The sequence below is a fragment of the Cyrtonyx montezumae genome, unplaced genomic scaffold (assembly GCF_038088225.1).
Source record: "Cyrtonyx montezumae isolate F1298 unplaced genomic scaffold, pur_monq_1.0 scaffold_15, whole genome shotgun sequence".
In the NCBI taxonomy this organism is placed as follows: domain Eukaryota; kingdom Metazoa; phylum Chordata; class Aves; order Galliformes; family Odontophoridae; genus Cyrtonyx; species Cyrtonyx montezumae.
Genome location: NW_027071881.1, coordinates 6,985,935 through 7,007,170, shown reverse-complemented (window position 1 = coordinate 7,007,170; position 21,236 = coordinate 6,985,935). Strand labels below are relative to the sequence as shown.

The window sequence follows — 21,236 nt, the reverse complement described above, 5'->3', positions numbered from 1 at the left end:
CAGGAGGCAGCCCACACACTGCAGATGCGTGTTTTTAAAGCTCTTTTCCAAACCAGAGAGTGCTGATGGATGTTTCATCATCGTCCAGTTGCTTGCTGTATTCCTCAATGAGACGTGACCTTCTGGTGCCCGTTCTGCCCCATACCAGACTGGCAGCTCACTTGTTTACATCTCTCCCTGTTCCGCTTCCAGGGAAGAGCAACGCATTAAGAATTGTTGCTAATAAAAGCTATTGATTGTCCCTCCAATGAAATGAACTTCCACTCCAGCCACACTGGGCATTCATCCTTTGAGTGATTTTTTTCCCCTCTACCAAATACAACTTAGATACCTACAAGTTCTCCCCTGCATTAAACAGTTTTGCTCCGTAAACAGCTTTGTCCTAAAGGTGCTTGTAAAAAAATATTTTCTGAGTTATTTACCAACAGCAGAGTGGCTTTGGAGGTTGTGTTTGTTTTAAGGTCCATGCTGCATGGATTGCTTTCCTCTTAAGATGCTTGTGACAGAATCTGCAAAAAGAGGTGTCTGGTGAATCACGTCAGAACCCATTTCTCTGCGGAGCTGCCATCATGATTCACGCCTCGGGAGGGACAGAGCCTCACTATGCTCCCCAGCGTGCATAATGATGCACTGGAGCGTTAAACAGCAGCCTTGCTTTTAAAGGAGGGAGGGTGCATAGCTGAGGTGTCATGCAACACACTCAGATCTGCAGAGCAGTTGGCATCCCTGACTCTGTGAGGCACCTTATGTCTATAATTAAAGGGAAAACCTCATGCTGATGTTATTTGCAGATAACTGGTGTTTCTACTGCTGTGGGGCACTCTGCAGTCCAGCAGGCAGCCTGAGCTCACAACCTACAGATCTGTGAGGGCTGCAGCTCACCTATTCACTCGGCCAGTGGGTTCCGGGCCTCAGAACACAGATGTGATGAATTTACATTCAACTGCCTTCCTGAACCCTCAAGCAGGCCATTCCTTGGGCGTTTTTCTCAGCGGAAACCTCGTCTTTGCGAGCAAATCCCTATCAGATGAAACGCACGCCCGCTTTCCATTGGGGCAGGCCAACCGCCAGCGCGGGGCGGGTGTCTCCTCGCTCCTATTTCCAGCTGTGCCCGCAGAGGGATCGCCCCCGAAACAGCAGCGCCCCGCGGCCTCCCGGCCCCGCGCCGCAACAGCGCCCCCTGGCGGCCGCGGGCAGCAGAGCCGCACATGGGGCGCGCCGCGGCGGGCAAGGCGCGGAGCTCCCGGCGGGGCAGCGCGGCCGCCGCTTCGCCCGCGGGCAGGAGCTGCCGGGAGAGAGCGAAGAAGGCGGGCGGCTCCCGGGGCGGGGAGCAGCCGCGGGCCGCCGGTCCCTTCGATCTAGGGGCGCAGAAGGAGCGCTGGGCCGCCTTCCAGGAGCGGCACCGGCTGAGCTGCGAGGAGGCGGCGCGGCTGTTGCTGGACGCCTAGTGAGTACGGGACGGGCTGGATCCCGCTGCTCGCACTGCGGTGAACGCGGGCCTCGGGAGGGGGTGGGGTCCTCCCGCACAAAGCGGCTTTGAGGTGCTGAAAGCGTCCGGCGCTTCACGGCTCCCCAGTCACAAATGCCTTCGGGGCTTGGATTCCCTTTTGCGCGGGAGCTGAGGCTCGCGTAAACCCGCACCCACCTGCTGTGCTCTGTCGTTCCGCGGCACATCGTCACTGGGCTGCAATCTCTAACTGTCGGTGAGAGTGGAAATTGGAAAGGAAAGGGCTTTTCTCCCGCATGTAGCGTTTTGATTTGGCGTGTTCTTCCTATGGCTGCACCGCGGGGGAGAGGGAGAAGCTCAGATGCCTCCATCATAAAGTCCCTCTGCAATTAAAATATGAGATGTTTCAAATATGACGCACAATCCACTTATCTCTGCTGCTCCCAGCTCCTACATGGAGGAGTATAAGTAGAGCTGGAACAGCTGTGGGGGAAAAAACCATGGGAAAAGCCATTTCCCAGCTCCAGGAGGGCTGCCTCGCCGTAGGGTGCTGCTGTACACGGTCAGTGCTGTAAGCGAGGTCAGCAATTGGAGCCGTGCCGTGAAGGGGGAGCACAGGTCTGTGTCTCAGGCAGAGCGTGCTCTTCTTGAGCTGTACTTTTTTTCCTTTTGCTGTTTTAATAATATCAAAAACGCAACTGCTGCAGAAGACAAACCCCATACTCCTCGCGGAGCACTTTTTAAATACATTTGAGGAGATTCTTTTTCAGGTGTACTGCAGGTGCTCAAAGCAAAACTGAATGATGGAATAGCCTAGATGTTTTCTTGGCCAACAGAAATAATCTGTGCTCACATGTCCTCTCTGTTGCCTCTCTCTCTCTCCAGTGAGCACAGAGGTCTGGTCAGACACACGGGAGGCTGTCACTGCGGAGCCGTCCGCTTCGAGGTCTGGGCTTCAGCAGACCTACATGTTTTTAACTGCAAGTGAGTTTTTGGTTCCCTGTTCTCATAGGCAAATAAAAGCTGATACACTTTTCCAGTCATAGAGAAAATACTGTAATAAAATCGGATAACATCGTCTGATCTGTTTCCATAAGAGTGTATGCTTAATTACATCCTGGTTCAATATCCAATATGGGATCAGCACAGGTGACTTCAGGTGATGCACCTGTGGGCAGGACTTAGGTCCCCACATCCACACTCATGTAGAAAGTATTGGGAAAGACCTAATGACTACAGATGCTCAGCTATCTGCTTTATGTTTCCTCTAAGTACAGTGTGCTCAAAGCACATCAATCCTTTTTTAACTTGGTCTGCTCAAGTAAATATTACATTTCTGACCACAAGTGCAAACTACAACAATGTCTGATTTCAGTAGCGTTTCCCCCACCTGCAGCTAGTTTGCTTCTAGCTCATGGGTAACCTTTGAATCTCACTATCTTGTCTGTTAGAAAAGTTGGCATACCAGTCTGAAAGATTAAATGCATTTCTCAGGGCTGCAGTTAGTCCTCGGTGTGCCTACTGGAAGTTGCACACGTGGAGGAAAAAAGGCATACAACGCTTGCTGTAAGTGAATACCTTATTGCTTACCCACAAAGAGTCAGTCAGTTTCATGAGTGTGCTCAGAGAACACTACTGATATGAGTCCATTTTGTCACTTACCTCTGTGAGGCTAATGAACCATTTCAGCTCTTAGTGGAACTCCTGTCATAAAGAGGCCTGAGCTACATCTGATCTGATTCCTGTGTTACAACTTGTCTGCTGCTTCTGAAAAAGTCTTCTCTTTCTTTTACAGTTGCAGCATTTGCACAAAGAAGCAGAACAGACACTTCATTGTCCCAGCTTCACGTTTCAAGCTGCTGAAGGTAGAGTAAGAATGCAGTAAGAACATGGCCAGAAACACTAACAGAAAAATTACCTAATCCATATAATCCTAATTACTATTGTAAAAGGTGTCAGTGGTTCCCCAGTCTTCTTGCCCTAATTTTGCATACTTACCAGGGGGAAATAGCTGAATTTTATGCTGCCCATCTGAGAGTATGTTAGTGCAGCTTATTTCATGAGCTGATGTTAAAGTTCTTGGAGTTCTGAGCCTTGACAAGGATGGATAAATATACATACAAAGCACAGGGATTCTATGAAGAACGTAGAATTCATTGTCTCAAGTAGAGACATGGTGATATTTTAAATTTTGTGTCGTATTAATTACTTTCTACAAATTTGTAGCTACATCTATTTACGTGGAAAATCTGCATTGCTTCTTATTTCTGCTTAGGGTGCTGATAACTTGACAACATACACCTTCAACACACATCGTGCCCAGCACACGTTCTGCAAGACCTGTGGTGTACAGAGCTTTTACACTCCTCGCTCTAATCCAGATGGCTATGGTAGGTAGAAAGAGTAAACCTGGCAACCTGTGGTAACAAAAGTTGACTACCAAGCAAACCTTGATGGAAGACTCCTCTAGTTGCTAGCACAAGAGCAGTGTGAATTCAGAGTTTTTTCCTAAACTGTCACACATCCTGAACTGTAGCCTGAACCTGCAGTTCCTCCATATGAAATAGTCTTACCTGTGACTTGTGGGCTTCTGCCCATAAGAATTTTCTCATCTAGACTCCTCAGCCTTACAACAGGAGCTGGACTGACAGCAGATACTGTCAATCTCTGAGGTGCCCCATCTGCAGAGCACAGAGTTGCAGGCACGTCCTACTCTTTAGCTGTGAAAAGCAGGTTTCTGTGTGCTCTCTTTCTTCAGGGATAGCTCCCCATTGTCTGGATGATGGCACTGTGCACAGCATTGTAACAGAGGATATCAATGGTAAGGAATGGGAGAAGGCAGTGAAGGAACATAAGACCATCAGAGACATGTCAAAACCCTGACATACCCTTCCAGCAGCTGAATTTTTTCACTGCCATGGAACTGCAGCCTGGGCAGTTGAGTGTTGTTATCTTTCTGTTTCTCAAATAAACATTTCTATTCTGCCTGTGCCATTCATTTGTGCCTCTGGGTTTTAAAACTACTTCTGTTCAATAAACCACCTCAAGATTGGTACTTTGGTGGTGCACATTCAGCTATGGTAAAGCTTAACCACAATAAACAGCAAAGTTTTAAAAATTAATGAAGTCTGGCTTATAAAAGTGTCCTATATAAGACGCTCTCTTGCTTAGGACGTACTAGCTTACACTGCTTTCTCTTCATTTACTTCAGCGAATCTACAGTGAATTGAGAGAGCTTACTAGGCTCACATTCAGTAAAGCATTTATACAGGTGCTTAGATGTATGCAGCAGAGGGACCACTGAAGTTATGCATGTGATTAAAAAGTAATGCTTTGCTAAAGCCTGGACTTGCTTATGATCTTAAGGCTGAGTATGTGCTTAGGCAGTGACACTTGGCCAGTGAATCAAACTCTAACAATGGACACGTGCTCTGGTACAACCAAGGATTCATCTGTTGTTTTAAGGAGGAGGATGTGCTCACAGCAGCAGATTATCATCTGACAATTTGGGTTCTCATCTTGACTGTGCAATGGTTAGCAGCATAGATGCAGGGAAGATGTGCCAGCAAATACAAGCCTACATTAATGAGTGCAAAGGCCTACAGAAACATGGAGTATTACCAACTTTGCTACACTGCGACCTTCAGAATCCCAAATCACTAGTAAAATCTGTGTACCTTAAGGAATTAATCACTGAAAGCTGACATCTTCACTTACCTTTTAACACAAAGGGAGAGGATCTTTAGCTCCTGCAGTTGTCTTTCAGATAAGCAGAACCACTTCTGAAACATCTCTTGCTATTTTTGTTTCCATCTGTCCTACAGAAGACTTAGGTACAGTCTGGGTCTCTTCCAACTCATTCTTAGATCCTGCTGGGACTCTGAGTTGATCTCAAGCCCCATGTTCTGAAGCAAGAAGAAATGCTTGTGTTTCATGAGGGATGCTCTGGGAAAGGGAGCCTGCAACACAATGTGTCTCAGAGAAGCAGTAGTAGCAGCAAACAATAGTACAATTAGAGAAAACTGTATACTTTGAGGCTTTATTCATAAGCTTTGGCTTTTTAAAGTTCTGACTGAGTAAGACAGGTGCTGTGGCTCTGGCTTTCTCTGTGATGATAGAAGAATATTTGGATTTTACAGAAGTATCAAGATACAAAGTTCCCCAGCTGTCTTTCTTCATAACTGTGTCTTCCAGAGGGAAAATAGTTTGTGCTTTATCTTCTCTAATGTAGAGTACTCCTTTTGACTCCTAATTAGGTTAATTCAATTTTCATATTCTATTTAAGTTTTGACTGTGAGAAAATAGAGCAGCTGTCAAACCATCTTTATGTCAATGCATCAGGCAACAGGATTCAGGAGAAAGTTTATATATAACCTGCTTTTTGTGGTCTGAGAACACAACACAGAGAGAATCTTGTCCTCTTGAGCATCTAACATTTGAGGGTTCTTTAGTGGTTGTCCTAGCACAGTCTTTTTTTTGTCTCATTCTTCTACTCCTGAAGTTGTAAGCGTTGTCTTTTATAGAAGGTGGAGTGAATTGATCACCATATAACGTGAGAAAAGCATGTAGATGCGGCGAAACCAGAGGAGCTGGCTGCGATGACACTGCATGGCTCTCTAGAAGGAAGAACAGTTGAGAAACCATTAGAAAATCCTTCCTGACCTATGAAGGCAGCATTTTTCAGGGCCTCCCATGAGGACACAGTTCCTGGCATGCAGTCATACCAATTTGAGAATACTGCACGTTGGATTCAGCATGCTCCTACATTTTACATCCTGGACACTACGACTATTCTACATCCAATGCACTGTGACTACAGAAGATCTCTGAGCTATAAATCTGCTCAACCCTGTCCTACTATCCACGCAGCACATGAAGTAATTAGTCCATTCACGTTTCACAAATCACTGAAGACCATTCACTAGCGACGCTTATAACCTACGCATATAATTATCTGTGAAGCTCTCTGTGATGATGACCTGAGCCTTCTGACCACAGCCTTCACAGCACTGATGAGTTACTCAAACAGGTTAACCAAGTACAACGCATCTCACCCTGGCTTGCTCAGTCTCCTCCTCTGTGAGTATGAAGAGCGCATCTCTGGGCAGGAGGCAGGAGAGGGGCACATCCAGGATGGAGATGTACTTCCGCAGGAGATTTACTGATTCAAGGACGAGCACACGGCACCCTAGACAGAGAAAGGGGATACGTATTTCAGTACAATAGAAGTGTTGTAAGGTACCCATCTCTCCAGGCTCAGCAGGTCTTTGCAGATTCCCCTCTGTTGTTACTTTTTGCGCAAAAGAGGAACGATTTTTACCTGCGCTTCTACCAGGATTTCATCTATGACCATTTGCAATAGCTCCTGTTCAATCTGTGGTCTGTAGTAGGCCAAACTAGTTCAGAATACCAGGGGGGTTTTCTGTTTATAATTTAAACTACCCTTATGTATTTAAGCTCGAAGGGAAAAAACACAAAGACAGCTCTCTGAACACAAGCACTATATCATCTAATGCATGGGTGTCCAAGCTTTTGGCTTGCCTGCAGCACACCGAGTGAAGAGGAGCTACCCAGGGCAGCATCAATGAAGGTTGCTCTGAAAGTAATGCCTCCTAACTATTTTCTTGGACACTACAACTGATACAAAAAGCACAATAACACCATTTAATAGAGCAAATTCTCAGCCACAAAACACTCGTTTCTAACACAGTTCCCACCATTAGCTACACATTTTCACCAGTGATAAACAAGAGCCTGCACGCCATGCTCGTAACAATCTGCACCAGTAGAGATGACCCATTGCTGCTTTCAGCACTGCTGAAACACACCACCCACAGCCTCACTGTGCTCATATCCACTGTTTGGTCTCTAGAAGCATTCAGTAAGTGTCAATGAAAGTCAGTGGGTGCCATTTTTTCCCCACAAGGAGGGATTCAGTGGCTCACCTTTGCTCCTCAGATGCCATTCTGTCAGACTGCCCCTCTGCTGCCATCTATCACACAGCAACAACATGTAATGGAATACTGGTGGGAGCATTCACCCTCTACTGCTATCCCACCAACATCCACCTCTGAGGTTATGGGCCAACATCACAAAATAGGAAGCATTACTTTCAGAGCAGTCCTCACAAAATATATAGTACAGTTAACGTAGAAAAAGTTAGTTTTGTTACTTAATGTATGTAGTGCTAGAAAGAAGTGCCATGAGTAAGGCATGGCTGCAAAGGGAGGGCTACTTCTCCCTGGTAAGCAGACTGCAGGTTGGACATGCCTGATAGATTTGAGGACAGGCAGCTATTTTAACTTCCATCAACAAAAACTCATTTCCTCTTTCTGCTCCAATTCTGAGTTACAGAAAAAAAAATATTGACAAGATTCAGAAATGGATGTATCAAATATTATCTCAGGGTGACAGTTATACTTCAGTTCTAGAATTCAGTGCTCAGCTACCTGTGATGAAGTAGATGAAGGGAGTGTATGAAGAATATACTGATGCTTTTTTTTCCTTTCCAATTTTAAAGAGACCTCTGAACTCAAAGGTCAATTGCTTTTTAAATTTTAATTTTTAAACTATGGCTTAATTGTCTTTACTGATGAGCTCAGAGCTACTGATGGTCCCACCCAGTAAGAGCTTGTAGCTCTCCAAAGAGCTGCTGTGGGATTTCTTAGTGCTGAGAACCTGCTGCGATCAACTCCACACTTCAGGTGCTGTACTGAAGCCCAACAGGAAAGGCCAAAGCTGCTGCAAAGACACGCAGTCAGATACACCATTAGATTTCCAATGAAATTTTCCTCAGTGTGATATCTCAGAACAGTGAAATTATTCGAAGGAAACAAAGAAAAACGCTGAACTGCTACAAAGGCATCCGAGTGGATTTTAGTGACGTGCCCACTTTGCTGTGACGACCAGGTCTACCATGTGCTGCCAACTCCAGCACGTTCCCTTTTCAATCCTTTTGGTTCCTCTCTCCTTCAGAAGGGAGCAAAGCCCTCCTGCAGCTGCCGGCAGATGGCGGCCCGAGGCAGCTGCAAATGCAGAGACCAAAGGGTCACCGCGAGTCCCCACTGCGCTGGTGGCCCTGCAGTCAGAGCCGTGTCACTGCTGTGCCACATTGATGCTCCCTGCCGTGGCCTCAGCCGCTCAACCCCACAAGGACATCGTGCGGGTCCCTGCAGAGCTGCAGCTGTGCAGTGCTGTCTGGGAGGACCAACAGCAGTGCCAAGCTCCCTGCAGCGTGTCCCTGGGACGTGCAGGAACGCAGGCAGCTGGGTGACCAAGTGGTCTGTGTCACCTCCTGATGGCCTGGCTGCTCACAGCCCTCCCTGACACGTCACAGGCTGAGCAGTTGCTGTTTGGCTGCCGTAAGGTTTCAGCCTGCTGTTGTGAAGGATGCTCTGCAGTGACAGCGTGTTGCTGCTCCGTACAGAAGTGCTCTGACAGCTTTTACTTGCACTGAATACATTTGTTTCCCAGTATCCAATCTGTGCTCTTTTCACTCTAGAACGCACCAGCTCTCTTCCTCACAGCAGCAAAGCCTGCAGGTTGTGTTCCTGCTGCTCCTCAGACCACAGCAGTAACCAAACATTTGCAACCAAATTCAATATTCAGAATTCATCAGTTAGGCCTCCAGGGCTCCCATCAGTCAGACCAGACAAAGCCACAGGCATTCAAGCTTCACAAAATGAAGGGCACTGTAAGAGCCTTCTGTGTCAGTGATATGACAAGGAGCTCCACATGCTGACAGCAAGGGCTGCTCTGCACGGGAACGTGAGATGAAGTAAAGCAGGGAAGGAATGTACAGTTCGGTGAGAGATGGAAAAGGGTTGAGAGAAACAGACTGCACCCTGCCAAGCAGGGTCAGAGAAGTGCTGCCATTGATGAGCCTACTCCTGTGACACCAGCAGGTGAAGCTCTTCAGAGCCTGTTGTGCCTGTGACCTGGGCAGGACAGAATTAACAGCGTAACACAACCTCCCTAGGTTGGCAGAAAGGGCAAGATCAATATAGCTAGTGGATTAAGCCTAGAATAGAAGCACATGAAGCCTGAAGCCTGTTTGGCTTGGCTTTCTACTTCCAAATTGCTTATGCAGCAAGAACACCTAGAATGAGATTATTAGCAGATCTATGCATGCTAAGGGCTTGCACAGCTCCTGACAGATGTTAGCACACCAATTCGTTTGAAAGAGTGGGGGTTAAAGCCAGACAGAGCCAGCAGTATGGGTGGATTCATACCAGCAGCTGTCTTGGCTTCTTGAAACTAGCCTACGTGCTTGTGCCTGGCCAACTTGATTACAGATTATAAAAAGCCTGTTGTATTTATGCTGGCTAAGGGTATTAGAAAGCAAAGCAGGATATTTAGGGTGTTCATTTGCATATCAGTGAGGCAATGCAAGGCTTAGCTGGCTTTTGCATTTGCAGAGAGATTTTCTTTGGATTCCCTGATCACATGAGCTTACACGGGTTCACCCGAAATACTTCCCTCTTACCAACAGCAGAGCAGGATATTTCCATGGCCTGAACATGCCTTTCAGCTCTATCCAGACAGCCTCAATCCCAGCATCACTCTTGTTTCATTAAGCCCCTCTGATGCACAGCCCTGCACGCCTGCCAGATCAAATTATAAATACCAGGAATTTCAATGAGACTGGAACTATATTTGGAAAGGCTTAGCGTAAGCAGCAGCATGGGAGCTCCCCGTTCCTTTGGCATTTGTAGGTCATGTCAGATGTGATGTAATCAGAGCAGCAAGGCTTTCATATAGCTTCAGGAGTTTCATGATGCTGCTAGAGAAATGGAAATTCTATCTACATGTGTGTCTGTTTCAAACCTGAACCAATTTGAGGCACAGCCCATCCAACCTATTCAGGACCACATCGTATCTAACAAACCAGCATGAACCAAGCACGAAGCTGGTTCAGTTTAGATAACACCTGACATCTAGCAGCAACATCTACCACTGCAGTTCCTCGTTCTTTCACCATACTGCATGCAGCACATACACAGCTCTCTGCTGCATCTCGAAGTTCCTAGGAAAGAAGTTGGCATTAACACCCCTTTTTCTTAGATGGCAGAATTGAAGAGACTAGAGTGAGAGCTCAGTTATAGGGCATTTTGCCATCTTGGCCTCAGCTCTCTCCACTAAATCTTGGTCTGCAATGTACTACTGTCAGGGAATAAAAGTGATTTTGGACTTATATTCAAGCAAGATTGCAAGAATTGTGGAGCAGACACTGAGTCACACCACTGATATAGGACAACCCCAAAGGACAGGAAACACATAAGCTCCCCAAACCCAACAGAAAAGTGGTGGCAGAGGAGCCTTAGCTGGTGAAAGCCTGCAGGGAGATAAAAGAGCAGTTCAGCTGTGGGTTTAATTTGCACTTCACAGAGGTGAGTTGGACAGATGAAGACCTGGACAGAACATGCATGTAAAAGACTGCCTAACAATTGCAGAGTCACGGGTGCTTTCTGTGACTTACCTGAAGGTAACTTCTGCTCTGAATGCAGGTACCTGTGAACGAAGAGATATGTGTAGGTAAACAAAAATGAAGTTACTCAAATCTTGATGTCATAGGCATGGACTCCATATTAACCCCTTTCTTTTAATACACGTACACATTTACAATAGTTGATCTTAAAAGAAAAGTAAGGAGCAGACACTGGATGCGTATGTCAGGCAGTAGTAAGCCTCAATCCCCACATTAATCTGCCATTTCTATTGCTGGCTGCTAGGGACACAGCACAAATAAGCTCCATAAATCCAATTCACTCTCAAACTTCTGTTGCACTAAGGTAAACTGCAGGAAGCTGCCAAAGGTTATTCACCTCTGATAGCATTTGCTCTTACAAGTCTCTCTCTGCTTATCCCAAGCTCCTGCTAGGTGACTATCTTCCTTCTTTCTAACCTGCGCTGGCACTGCGACATCTCAGAAGTTGCTCCAACCTGTTGCTCAGTAAGACTTTGATCCTTTCATGACTTTTACCTGGAAAATTTCTGTGGCAAAAGCACGTCCCTTGGAACAGAATGAGGGGACAAATTTTTTCTGCTTTGGCCTTCAGCTCATGGTTACAGAACACCTTTGCTCACATCACCATTTGCATCACCTCCAGATTTGGCCCATCACAGGGATGGGAAGAAGCTGGTCTCCAGCAGATGGCACTCAGAGCTGTCCCACACCCAGGCTTGCTCTTCCATAAGTAAAAAAAATAATATCCAAACAATGGAACATTTGCCAAAAAGGGAAATTAAAAAAAAGGAAAGTTATTTAACCCTGTGTAATATTTAAAAAGATTGTTATCATCTTATAGTGGTGTATTTAATGAAGGACAATATGACAGTTCATCTGTAAATCAGCCAGGATAAAACATACATTATATGTAAACTGTTATGTTTCTCCAGTCACTTTCAAACTAGGATTATCTCTAGCTATTGGTTAAGTTCAAGGAAAAGGATTAGCTACACAGAAGTAGACAAAATAGGAAGCACTGAGATATGAATAGCCAAAGCAATTCAAAGCAAAAGCCAAGCCAGAAATGCAGGTCATGGCAGAACTCAAACAGCAATCAGAAGACATATACCTTAAGTAGATTATCCTGCCAATTGTCTCCTCCAGAGCCAAAGACCAACAAACAATACTATTTTCTACTAAACAGTGGCCCCATAATACTGACTTAGCCCCCCTTATAGTGGGCTATATATCAAATCCTGCTGTACAGACCAAGCTTGTCAATATTGCTCTGTAAACACTACCAGCGATTTTTCAGAGGCGAGGGAAAGGTTTAAATATCTCCATTAATGCATGCTCTACTTTTCTGCCAGAAGTTTCTTCCCCTCTAGCTTGAGTCTGGCCACCCGAAGTGGTGATTCAGCACTTGGTAAAGCTAGCAGGGTGGGAACTTATTTTAAAACAAACTTGAGAGAAAGCAGTGAGTGGTTGTGAAATTTGGCTACCTATCCCAAGTCCTAGAGCCTGCTCTGGGTGTGCTGCTGTTGTACTGAGAGACCATCGAAGTACTAACTGACAGCAAGTTAAAGGTTGTGAAGAGCTGTTCCAAGGGTGAACTAATAATCACCATCTCTGGCCATGAATAACAGCAACAAGGAGAGAGCCAGTCCATTTGGAAAGGTTTCAGCAGGACTAGAGGGCATCTTCAAGAGAGAAGGAAAGTTTGACCCAGCAGAAAATTAAGGGGCTCGTGTTTGTGTGAAGGTTCAGAGATACACAAGCTCCATATTTTGGTTGATGAAAGATATTCAACACTGCAGCCAGAGAGATCTGATACTGATCTGGAAGAACAGGCACAGAGAAACTCAGATCCTCTCCTTATCCTTTTTCTCCTGAGCCAAATGGTTCAGCTCTGTGCAGAGCTCTCGGAATGGGCTCCACCCAGGTGCAGAGGAATTGCAGCCTTACTCATTTGTATTTCCCAGGCTAGAGATAGCACTGAGCTGCGGTTGCAGAGAGAGAGGGAAAGAAAGAAGAAAAGAAAGAGAGGAAGAGAAGAAGTGAGAAAGCAACATGTTCATAAAACATGTTCCAATCCTCTCCCAAATCAATCTTCTTGCTCCCATCTCCACGCTGTGGAAGCTTTCTCCATGGGACACGTCCAAGTAGGGGAGAGGTTGCAGCTGTCTGCTGTTGCCATTTTGGGAATGTTGTTTTATAGACTGGACTTGCTGTGGTTTGGGTGAAATGAAAGAGTTTGGCATAAAAAATCTTGACAAGTCAAACACAAACAGGCTCTTTTTTAGGACTGTTTTTGTGTTTTTCTTCCAGAGAGACCTTTTATAAATTATTTTCCTTTTTAAATATAGAGCTTGTTCTCATCCACCCACCAAATCCCAAAGGCACCTCTCACTTCACCCCCTTTACTAGGCCTGTCATAGGTTTCAGATCCACTCCAACATACAGTGAGACTTGGCACCTGCATTTCTGCTCTGCAAGGACCTCAAGGACCAACAGCTTTGAAATCTACTGCTGTCTGCAGGTATCACCTGCATCTGCCCAGCAGCAAAACTGAAACGGTCAACAAACACCATCCTGCAAACTGCTGAATTGAGTCAGCTCCCAGATTTCCTACCTTTATTCAGTCAACTTCAATAAAAGCTGTCAGCAAAGTGAGTTGGCTAGCTCTAAAGAGAACCCTGGTTGTGGCCTGTGAAGGCAAGAAGAAGTAAGTCGAGATGGATCTGGGACCTCTGTCTCAGGGAACACAGAATTCCTCTGGGTTAGAAGCAGGACCGATGCTCAGGTGGGTGGATCACAGCTTTGGTGATGTTCTCTTCAGTGAGAAATCGTTCACTGAAATCAATGACTTCACTCCCCAATTAGTCTCCTGTGCCAAAGGCAAAACCCTTCACTGTGCTATGCTGAATGCTGTAGAGCCCTGGGGAAATGCAGTTTTCAAGAGCATAGCAAAAGAATGGATGTCTTAAAGATACATTGGGGCTCCATTTAGGATCCCAACCTCTAATCTGCCCAATTAATCTGATGGAACAGATGTGGAAGAGGAAGAACAGTCAGTCTCATAGGAATCACTGAGACATGAGAGGGATATACTTGCCAGATGTTGAATGTTTACTATCTGGAATGCCTCCTCCCTCCCTAACTGGACTTTCTGGCTGCCTTTCCACGCACCCTGAACTACATCACGTAACAACATGCAGCTTTAAAATGCTATTCAGGCACTCCGTACTCACGTGGATTGCAGTGGTAAAAGATGGTTCCATCATTCATAAAAAAAAGTGGCAATTCAGAGATTTTCCAGTTGACAGAGCTTCTCTTTGGCTCTGTGCTTAGGTCCCTGCACTGTCTGGGAGAAGAATGTGCAGTGTCACTGCTCCAGTCATGCTGCTAGCAGTCTGGTGATGCTGGGAAGAACATTCCTTGAGGCTGTTTCTTCAGAAAAAAAAATACTTCTTGGCAGAGGGGGAATCCCTGCTGACTACCAACAATACAGAGCCTTGTGCACAGCTTTACCCTAACAGCTCTCACCAGTAACATGGAAGGGCACTAGAGTGAATGAGCTTAGCCAAATTAAGGAAGGAGGGAGCAGGGACAAAGGAAAAAGATGAAATCTAGAGGGAAATAAGCAGCTAGATACCAGAATGATGTATGTCAGGCATGGCACAGTCATCCAAGGGGAAAGGACAGAAACTCAGAGGATAAAAAGCAGGACATTTCTTTCCTGATCTTATTGACAGAGTCTGGGTCCAACCACAGCTACCATTCTCTAATCACCCCATCACTAAGGACATCTGAGACCAATTAAAACAAAGCACCAGAAGTGAGGTTGACTATGGAAGGCCAAACTGAAACATAAGATTTTCTAACAGTAACACGTCAGTAAGATAAGTTGTAGGAACCTGTTATTTCTTCAGTCCTCTTCTTTATTTTGCAGGAACCCTACAACTCTGACATACACATCAGTGACACAAAAAATCCTTTTCCAAAGTGGAGCAAATAACAGCTAGCTTGAAAAAAGGACATCCTGGGAAAAAACAAGGGAAATACAAAACTGCAGTTTGCTTTGAAAACTTAGAAGAAGCAATGGATCCTGAATCCCACTCTAGTCCTGCACTGTAAAAAGATCTAAATAAAAATGGTAGATGAGGATCCATATACTGTCATCCAGCTAATTACTGTAGAAACAGCTTGCTTCATGCTCAACATGTTTTTAAAGACCTGAACTTGGAAATTCAATACAAGAATAACTGTGCTTTGTAGAGATGTAATCCAGTTGCTGGCTTTTGGAAACAGTACCCACTGAATATGTGGGATTTGGCTGGACAGTGCACTGTTCATTGTTTTGATATGCTTATTTGAAACTAGCAGTTGATCAGTCCTCCTCTTTCAGGAAACACTGGTGCAACCCACCTGCACAGTGTTACGTACCACGGCATTCATAAATGGGGCACTCAGAAGTCAAGCTGCGACACAAAAGTGCAAAAAGGCATTGGTGGCACTCAAGCTGCATCACAATCAACTGAAGAGAGATAAAGTATTAAGCTCTGAAATATTACTTCTGCAGTGATATCAGTCTCATTTACAACCTACCACTGAGCTGATGGATGTTAAGAAACATCCTGCAAGACTGAGAGGTGTTTTTCTAAATTGAACTGATGAGAATGGGCTCAGTTAATGATTCTTTGATGTAGCTTTTTATATGGCATCGTTGATAAAAGTTTTATGGATGCAGTTGCTATAACAACATAATGCACAGTTAAATATAGTAGCTCCTATTTTCCACTCAGTTTGCTTTGCCCTAAGCAGACAAGGACTATTCTTTTCTGTTCTAGTTGGGATGAAATGGATTTGATTGCTCACTGAAGAAAACAAGTGTTACAGTCCCTCCTCCCCCTCACAGCGGCCATTCCTCCCCACCTTAAGCAAGCAAATAATAAAATCAACAGCCCTCCATTTGTTAGGCAAGAAGGCTTGTATAAAATCAAAATGCAAGATGACTAATGCAAAACTAAAACTCCTTGATATTATGTGATCACAGTGCAAACACTGTCATTTCAAAGTACAGGAAAGAGAGGTTCTCAAATATTCCTGTCACGTACTATTTACCATGGTTATTATTGTAGTAAACTGACCAAATACTGAGAAATTGAATTAAGTGACCCTGATGTCACTTGAAACCTGTTCTTCCTTGAGAATGTGTGTACAGGGTCCATTCTCTCTTGGCCACAGGGAAAGCTCCTTCTTTGAGGATAAAGAAGAATTATGTTCCCAAATCAAGGCCACAGGGAAAGAAACAGAGCTACAGAGAGTTGTGTTCAATTCTCTCTTCTTTCCTATAGTGTTGTTTTTTTGTTTCTTTTGATGTTTTTTGATTATTTTTTCAATCTGGAAGGAAGAACTGAAATACTCCCTGGGGAGACCGAAATCCAATAACAATGTGCTTCCCCCCACCCCAACCTATTTTTGTGTGTTTTCTTTTCTTAGTATTTTCCCCCTGCAAAAGAAGAAATCCACCCTCAAGCCTTGGCATTTCACAGATCTGAAGACTAGGCACATAACAGCATCGAGACTCCTTGCAACGTGGCACAGGGATGTTTGGTGCAAGTGGAAGGAACATCACTTCTGAATAGTTCCTGCTCTTCTGAACATAACCTCTGTCCCAGACAATACAAAGGTTATTTATGTTCTTAGCAGATAATGCTGAGAATCCACTCAGCTATGACCATTTCCTGAACTGCTGTGCTCATTGCAGCTGTTTAATAATTTGTATCTCCTAAAGCAAGGAGTTGTGAGATGAGTCACATGGCCTGCTGTACCTCTCCTCTCATACCAAGCAGCTTCTCAGTGGGCATAAGGTCAGCCTCCCACAGACTGGGAGCATCCAAAAGTGCCACTGCACCAACCTTCTGCTTCACCCTTTCCACTTGCAGTCATAGTGGATGCAGAGTCCTGCAGACCTCATAGGTAGCTAATAAATACACTGCACACAATACCTAGAGGAAGGAGTTCACTTGTCTTTTTGCTGCCATGTAGCACTCAGGCTCTGGGGGCAGCAACCTCTGTTCTGCCAAGCCCTGCTAGCAGGGGGTATATGAGAAGCCCCAACATAAGCTTCCAGTACTGCCTGCACTAGGCAGTATATAAGAACTCACCAGGGCACTGAAAATCAGGAGCGATACAGTCACGCTATACTTCCTCCATGACACAAACTGAAAAATAATGAGAGCAAGCAAGACACTAAAAATAAAGTTAACTTTTCAGGAACCACAGCATCACTTCTGCCTCATGTAAACAACTGAGTTGCCATGCTTATTTCTGCTGATTCAGAATCAGAAAAGAATGAGACACAAATGAGTCCTTAATTAACGAGAGCTGCTTATATGTGCTGATACAAGCACAGGGCTACCTCATCAGCAGGGCAATATTCTGCTTAGGCTCAGAACTAATGCAAAGATCCGAGCTCAAGAGACTTGCAGATAAAGAATACTCCTCAGGAAGACACTCTGAGACAAGAAAAAGGTTAACAGCCCCAGTGCCTACACAGGAAACCTACAGTGCAAAAGTAGGAAAGTGACTTCTGCACAGGCACAAAGTGACACAAAAGCAGAGCTGGGATAATAGTAGATTCAGCTGCTAGCTTGTTTTCCCCATATCTCTTCAGGATATAGGGGGACATCTAACAATCTGCCTATTTGCAGGCCCTATGGCAACTGACTGAGCAGACACTGAGGGTCCAGGCAGCTGGAATCTCTCTGATGCTTACACATTGGCACAGAAGGAGCAGTCATCAACCTTTGTTCTTCACTCAACCTTCAAGCAACATTGCACTGGAAAGCATCTCATCACTTAGCCCTAACAAACAAACTATTTTAACTTCCCCTCCCTTCTTTCTGTTAGTATATTTCAGAAGATGTTGGGAAAAAGCCATAATCTCCTCTAACATTGAGTTCCAGCTTTCAGATAGGACCAAAGATTATCAGCATCTTCACAGCAGAGCTGAGTAGGTCCCTGTATGGGATACAGATGGGAAAACATCCTCTGGAACAATGGTGCAGGCCTCTCCAAAATTCAACTACCACCAGCTCATGCATCTATTCACATGCCCACCTCAAACCAGAAACACCACGATCCATGGCATGCTTTAGTGGAAGTGCACTCACTGTGCAGTGCTAGGAATGTGTTGCTGTTCTGAGATCAAGAATAGGAAGAGCAAAAGAGGCCACAGTGAAAGGAAGACTAGCAAAGCACTAGCAGGTGGAATAATAAAGGATGCTTTGGGTCATTTACAACACCAGGAGTTCCTCCAAATACCATCCTGTCCCATGGCCCAGCACTCAGATATGAGCAAAGTTAATACTGCTCTTGGCTCTAGCTAGTAATTAACTGCTTTCAGACAAATACCACATTCACTCTAATACCACAGTGAGGCATCCAACAAAGCATGCAAAATACTGTACCTTAAAGCAGTATAAAGAGAAATGTGGTTAGCATGACCACTCACTCCTTCTGCGTCAAAAGTTACCACCTGCAAAATAAAACCACAGAACAATAAACATTTTTAAGAATAAGGAGACAATGCAATAACCAGCTCCGACATGTAACACAGCACTGTCCCAGCCCATTGTCTCCAAGAGTTGTTTTTGTCTTGCACAATGCGGCCTTTGTGCACGAACTCAAGTTACAGAAACACAGCTAAACAAGTGAGGACAGTCTGGAATTAAAAACCTACACAGTCTAATAGCTTAAACAAGGGAGAAATGATAAGTATCCTGCCATTGGGAACGTGATGCTGTTATTACATGGCCAAAAGGTTACTTCCAGAGTGATCCGATGCTAACTTGGTCTTGTCCCAAGTAGCCCAGCTCTATGAATCACTCTCTCCTGGATCTGAGAACATACCAGAATGCCTGTGAATTGCAGAGTGAGACTATAGCTTGCTGTGCTGTGAATCAGGACAGATCGCTCCAATAAGAGACACAATCATGCACTACTGCCCTGATAGTAATGAGACTTGATCACAGAATAGCATGGTTGTGAATCTGATATAAGAGTAAACCTTTTTAAGGAACCAGATGATTGCCCTTCTTGTACAACCAAGTCAGGCTGCTAGCTGAATGAGGTCATGTTTTTTGCTTTCCTGCAGGGAGAAATGGGAATTTTTAAATGCAGAAATAACATGTAAATGCAGCATTAACAAGTCACTATCCAAGGCACAGAATACCCTTGGCTCTCTGTCCTCAGAACTGCCCAATAATGTATTAGGGGCAAAGCATCCACCCTAAGGGCTCATTCTGCACAGTACCATGAAGTAGGTATCAAAAAGCTCCTGCTTCCAACCTGGAAGACAAACTGGCAGCACAACACGTAGAACAGACAGGGTATGTATGTTGGTACTGGTATGGTTTCCAGATGGTTAAATTGACAGTCCTTGAACAGCACCTAGTTAGGTTCTCACCCTCAAAGAGGCCAAGCAGCAGAGTTCTTCACAGCTCCTTTCTCTGTGACCAGGAAGGAATCAAACTCCCTACATTCAATCAATATTGATTGAATTGATTCAGTATTGCTTCTTCACCAGCCTGTTCTTTCTTGAGGGTAGAAAATGTTACTGCCTTGCTTACTCACCACAGCTCCCTCCTCAAAAACTATTTTCTAAGCAAGGCTTAAAGTTAATGATCCAGGAAAGATCAAAAACCACCCTGCTCATCCTGCAGCTTTCTACTCCACCCTCAGACAGAAGGGGCCCTCTCAAACACAGCAGATATTACGTAAAGGACAGAAAACACAGAGAGCGATAAGAAATACTTTAAATGCCACAAACTCCAGGGAAACCTGCTTATAAACCCATCCACCCAGTACAAGTCCACAGACAGACTTTCCACTTTGCCCAGTAGCTGTAGTTGTGTTGCCATCAAGCAGCAGAGTTATTCATGCCAGCAGGAAGTCATGGGACCCAGTTTGGTTTTGTTCAGGTACAAAGAAGCATTTCCTTGTTATCCCTTTTATAAGAAGCAGCAGCAGCAGCATGTCTTCTGCTTTGGCTGCTTTACTGTGCATCAGTGCTACTTGACAGGCTGTCTGCAACTGCACACTCTGGAATGGTGCTCAGCCCTCCCTAAGATTATCAGCTGTTTTAGTAGCTCCTCTGGGAAAGATGTCATTAAATTCTGTACAGCTCAAGGAACCAGCACAGCACCCTGCATTTTACAGATAAGAAAAACTGTGCTCTGAAGTCACTTCTACCCATAGTGGTACTCTCCTAACACGATAACATGACCCACTCACCGCAGGCAGAATAAATTCCTAAGCAGGTGATTAACAGTGTGAGTCTGATAAGGATTGGACTTGCACTTAACCTTTTAACTATACAGGGTCAGTGTGAGCTTTGTCTCTTCTACCTGACAATTTATGTTCACGTAATCTGTATAAATAAAACATCTTCAAGATTACCACCCTGCTGTAAAATGTGGTTGAAATCAGCCAATGAGCTCTAAAGTCTTTTGAAACACACACAAACACAATTGCATTATACTTGCTTCCTTGGGAAACCAAACTATAAACTCAAGGAAAGCCAAAACACACATTTTCCCTTCTATGTTGAGCACAGGAGAACTAGAAGACCAAGATAAGAGACTACAGTGAGAAGACTGAATAAGCTAATCACTATTTTGACAAAACCGGCTCAGGCCAACTGTGGGAGCACAGAGCTGGGTTAGGAAGTATTCCTGACATGGAAATTATCTGTTCAGAAACACCTCTGGAGGTTTTCCTTCTCCACGTCTGTTTTAAAAGAGGAGCTACTGTTCTTCATATTGCTGTGGTTATAGAACATTTGAACCAAGTAAAGAGATTGCATGAAGTTCATTTTCAATTGATACTGTCTAATCTACTGTCAGGGCAATTGCAGCTGAACAGCCTGTTTCCTCAACTACAGGAATCTGTAAGCGTAATTCCCAAGGTACCTGCACACTGATCTGGCCATGGCAGCATTCACCTCATCTGCAGATAGGACATCTTTGTCCTCAGAGGTCCTTCAGGCTGACTGTGACACACTGGTGATGCCCTCCTATCCAGTGTGTAGCTTCTAGGTCTGTGTTCTAAACTAAGCACTGATTCCACAGCATCACTGTGGCACTCAAGACTTACAGCAGGCAGCAATCACATGTAAATATATTCCTCAAGCTTCAGGGATTCATTTCATTGATTAAACAATCTGAATTTCTTTCTCACATGCAGAAGACATTTTCACATGGGAGAATATGTTTCCTCCACGAGCTAGCTGCACCACGTGTGCTTCCTTTAAACACATAACCTGAACCAGGCAGA

General features: G+C 44.8%; 4 protein-coding genes across 4 annotated transcripts in view; 2 read left to right on the top strand and 2 right to left on the bottom strand.

Moving 5' to 3' along the window:
- CTNS (cystinosin, lysosomal cystine transporter) overlaps positions 1–10,487 on the top strand; it is a 79,417-nt gene extending 68,930 nt beyond the window's left edge. Inside the window, exon 11 of the mRNA XM_065732013.1 lies at positions 10,477–10,487. The gene's annotated coding sequence lies outside the window, so the exon portion shown is untranslated. The remainder of the gene's footprint in view (positions 1–10,476) is intronic.
- The window catches only part of LOC136045831 (transient receptor potential cation channel subfamily V member 2-like), a 51,399-nt gene that overhangs the window by 22,974 nt on the left and 7,189 nt on the right, over positions 1–21,236 (bottom strand). The gene's annotated exons all lie outside the window — the stretch shown is intronic.
- Positions 1,164–4,445, top strand: CENPV (centromere protein V). The gene is made up of 5 exons (XM_065731976.1): positions 1,164–1,447; positions 2,333–2,431; positions 3,243–3,312; positions 3,723–3,837; positions 4,206–4,445. The coding sequence occupies exons 1-5, from the start codon at positions 1,209–1,211 to the stop codon at positions 4,328–4,330; spliced, it is 648 nt and encodes a 215-aa protein (XP_065588048.1). The 5' UTR covers positions 1,164–1,208; the 3' UTR covers positions 4,331–4,445.
- PIGL (phosphatidylinositol glycan anchor biosynthesis class L) overlaps positions 5,171–21,236 on the bottom strand; it is a 53,842-nt gene continuing 37,776 nt past the window's right edge. Inside the window, exons 4-7 of the mRNA XM_065732010.1 lie at positions 18,371–18,438; positions 10,926–10,957; positions 6,502–6,635; positions 5,171–6,063 (exon numbers count right to left, since the gene is read on the bottom strand). Coding sequence (XP_065588082.1) covers positions 5,965–6,063; positions 6,502–6,635; positions 10,926–10,957; positions 18,371–18,438 — 333 coding nt within the window. The 3' untranslated portion in view covers positions 5,171–5,964. The remainder of the gene's footprint in view (positions 6,064–6,501; positions 6,636–10,925; positions 10,958–18,370; positions 18,439–21,236) is intronic.

Bases quoted from the DNA above. Each gene is read 5' to 3' on its own strand.
- CENPV (XM_065731976.1), top strand. From the start codon at position 1,209: ATGGGGCGCGCCGCGGCGGGCAAGGCGCGGAGCTCCCGGCGGGGCAGC. The intron at 3,313-3,722 runs GTAGAGTAAGAA...ATTTCTGCTTAG, and splicing joins CACGTTTCAAGCTGCTGAAG to GGTGCTGATAACTTGACAAC. The intron at 3,838-4,205 runs GTAGGTAGAAAG...CTCTTTCTTCAG, and splicing joins CTCTAATCCAGATGGCTATG to GGATAGCTCCCCATTGTCTG.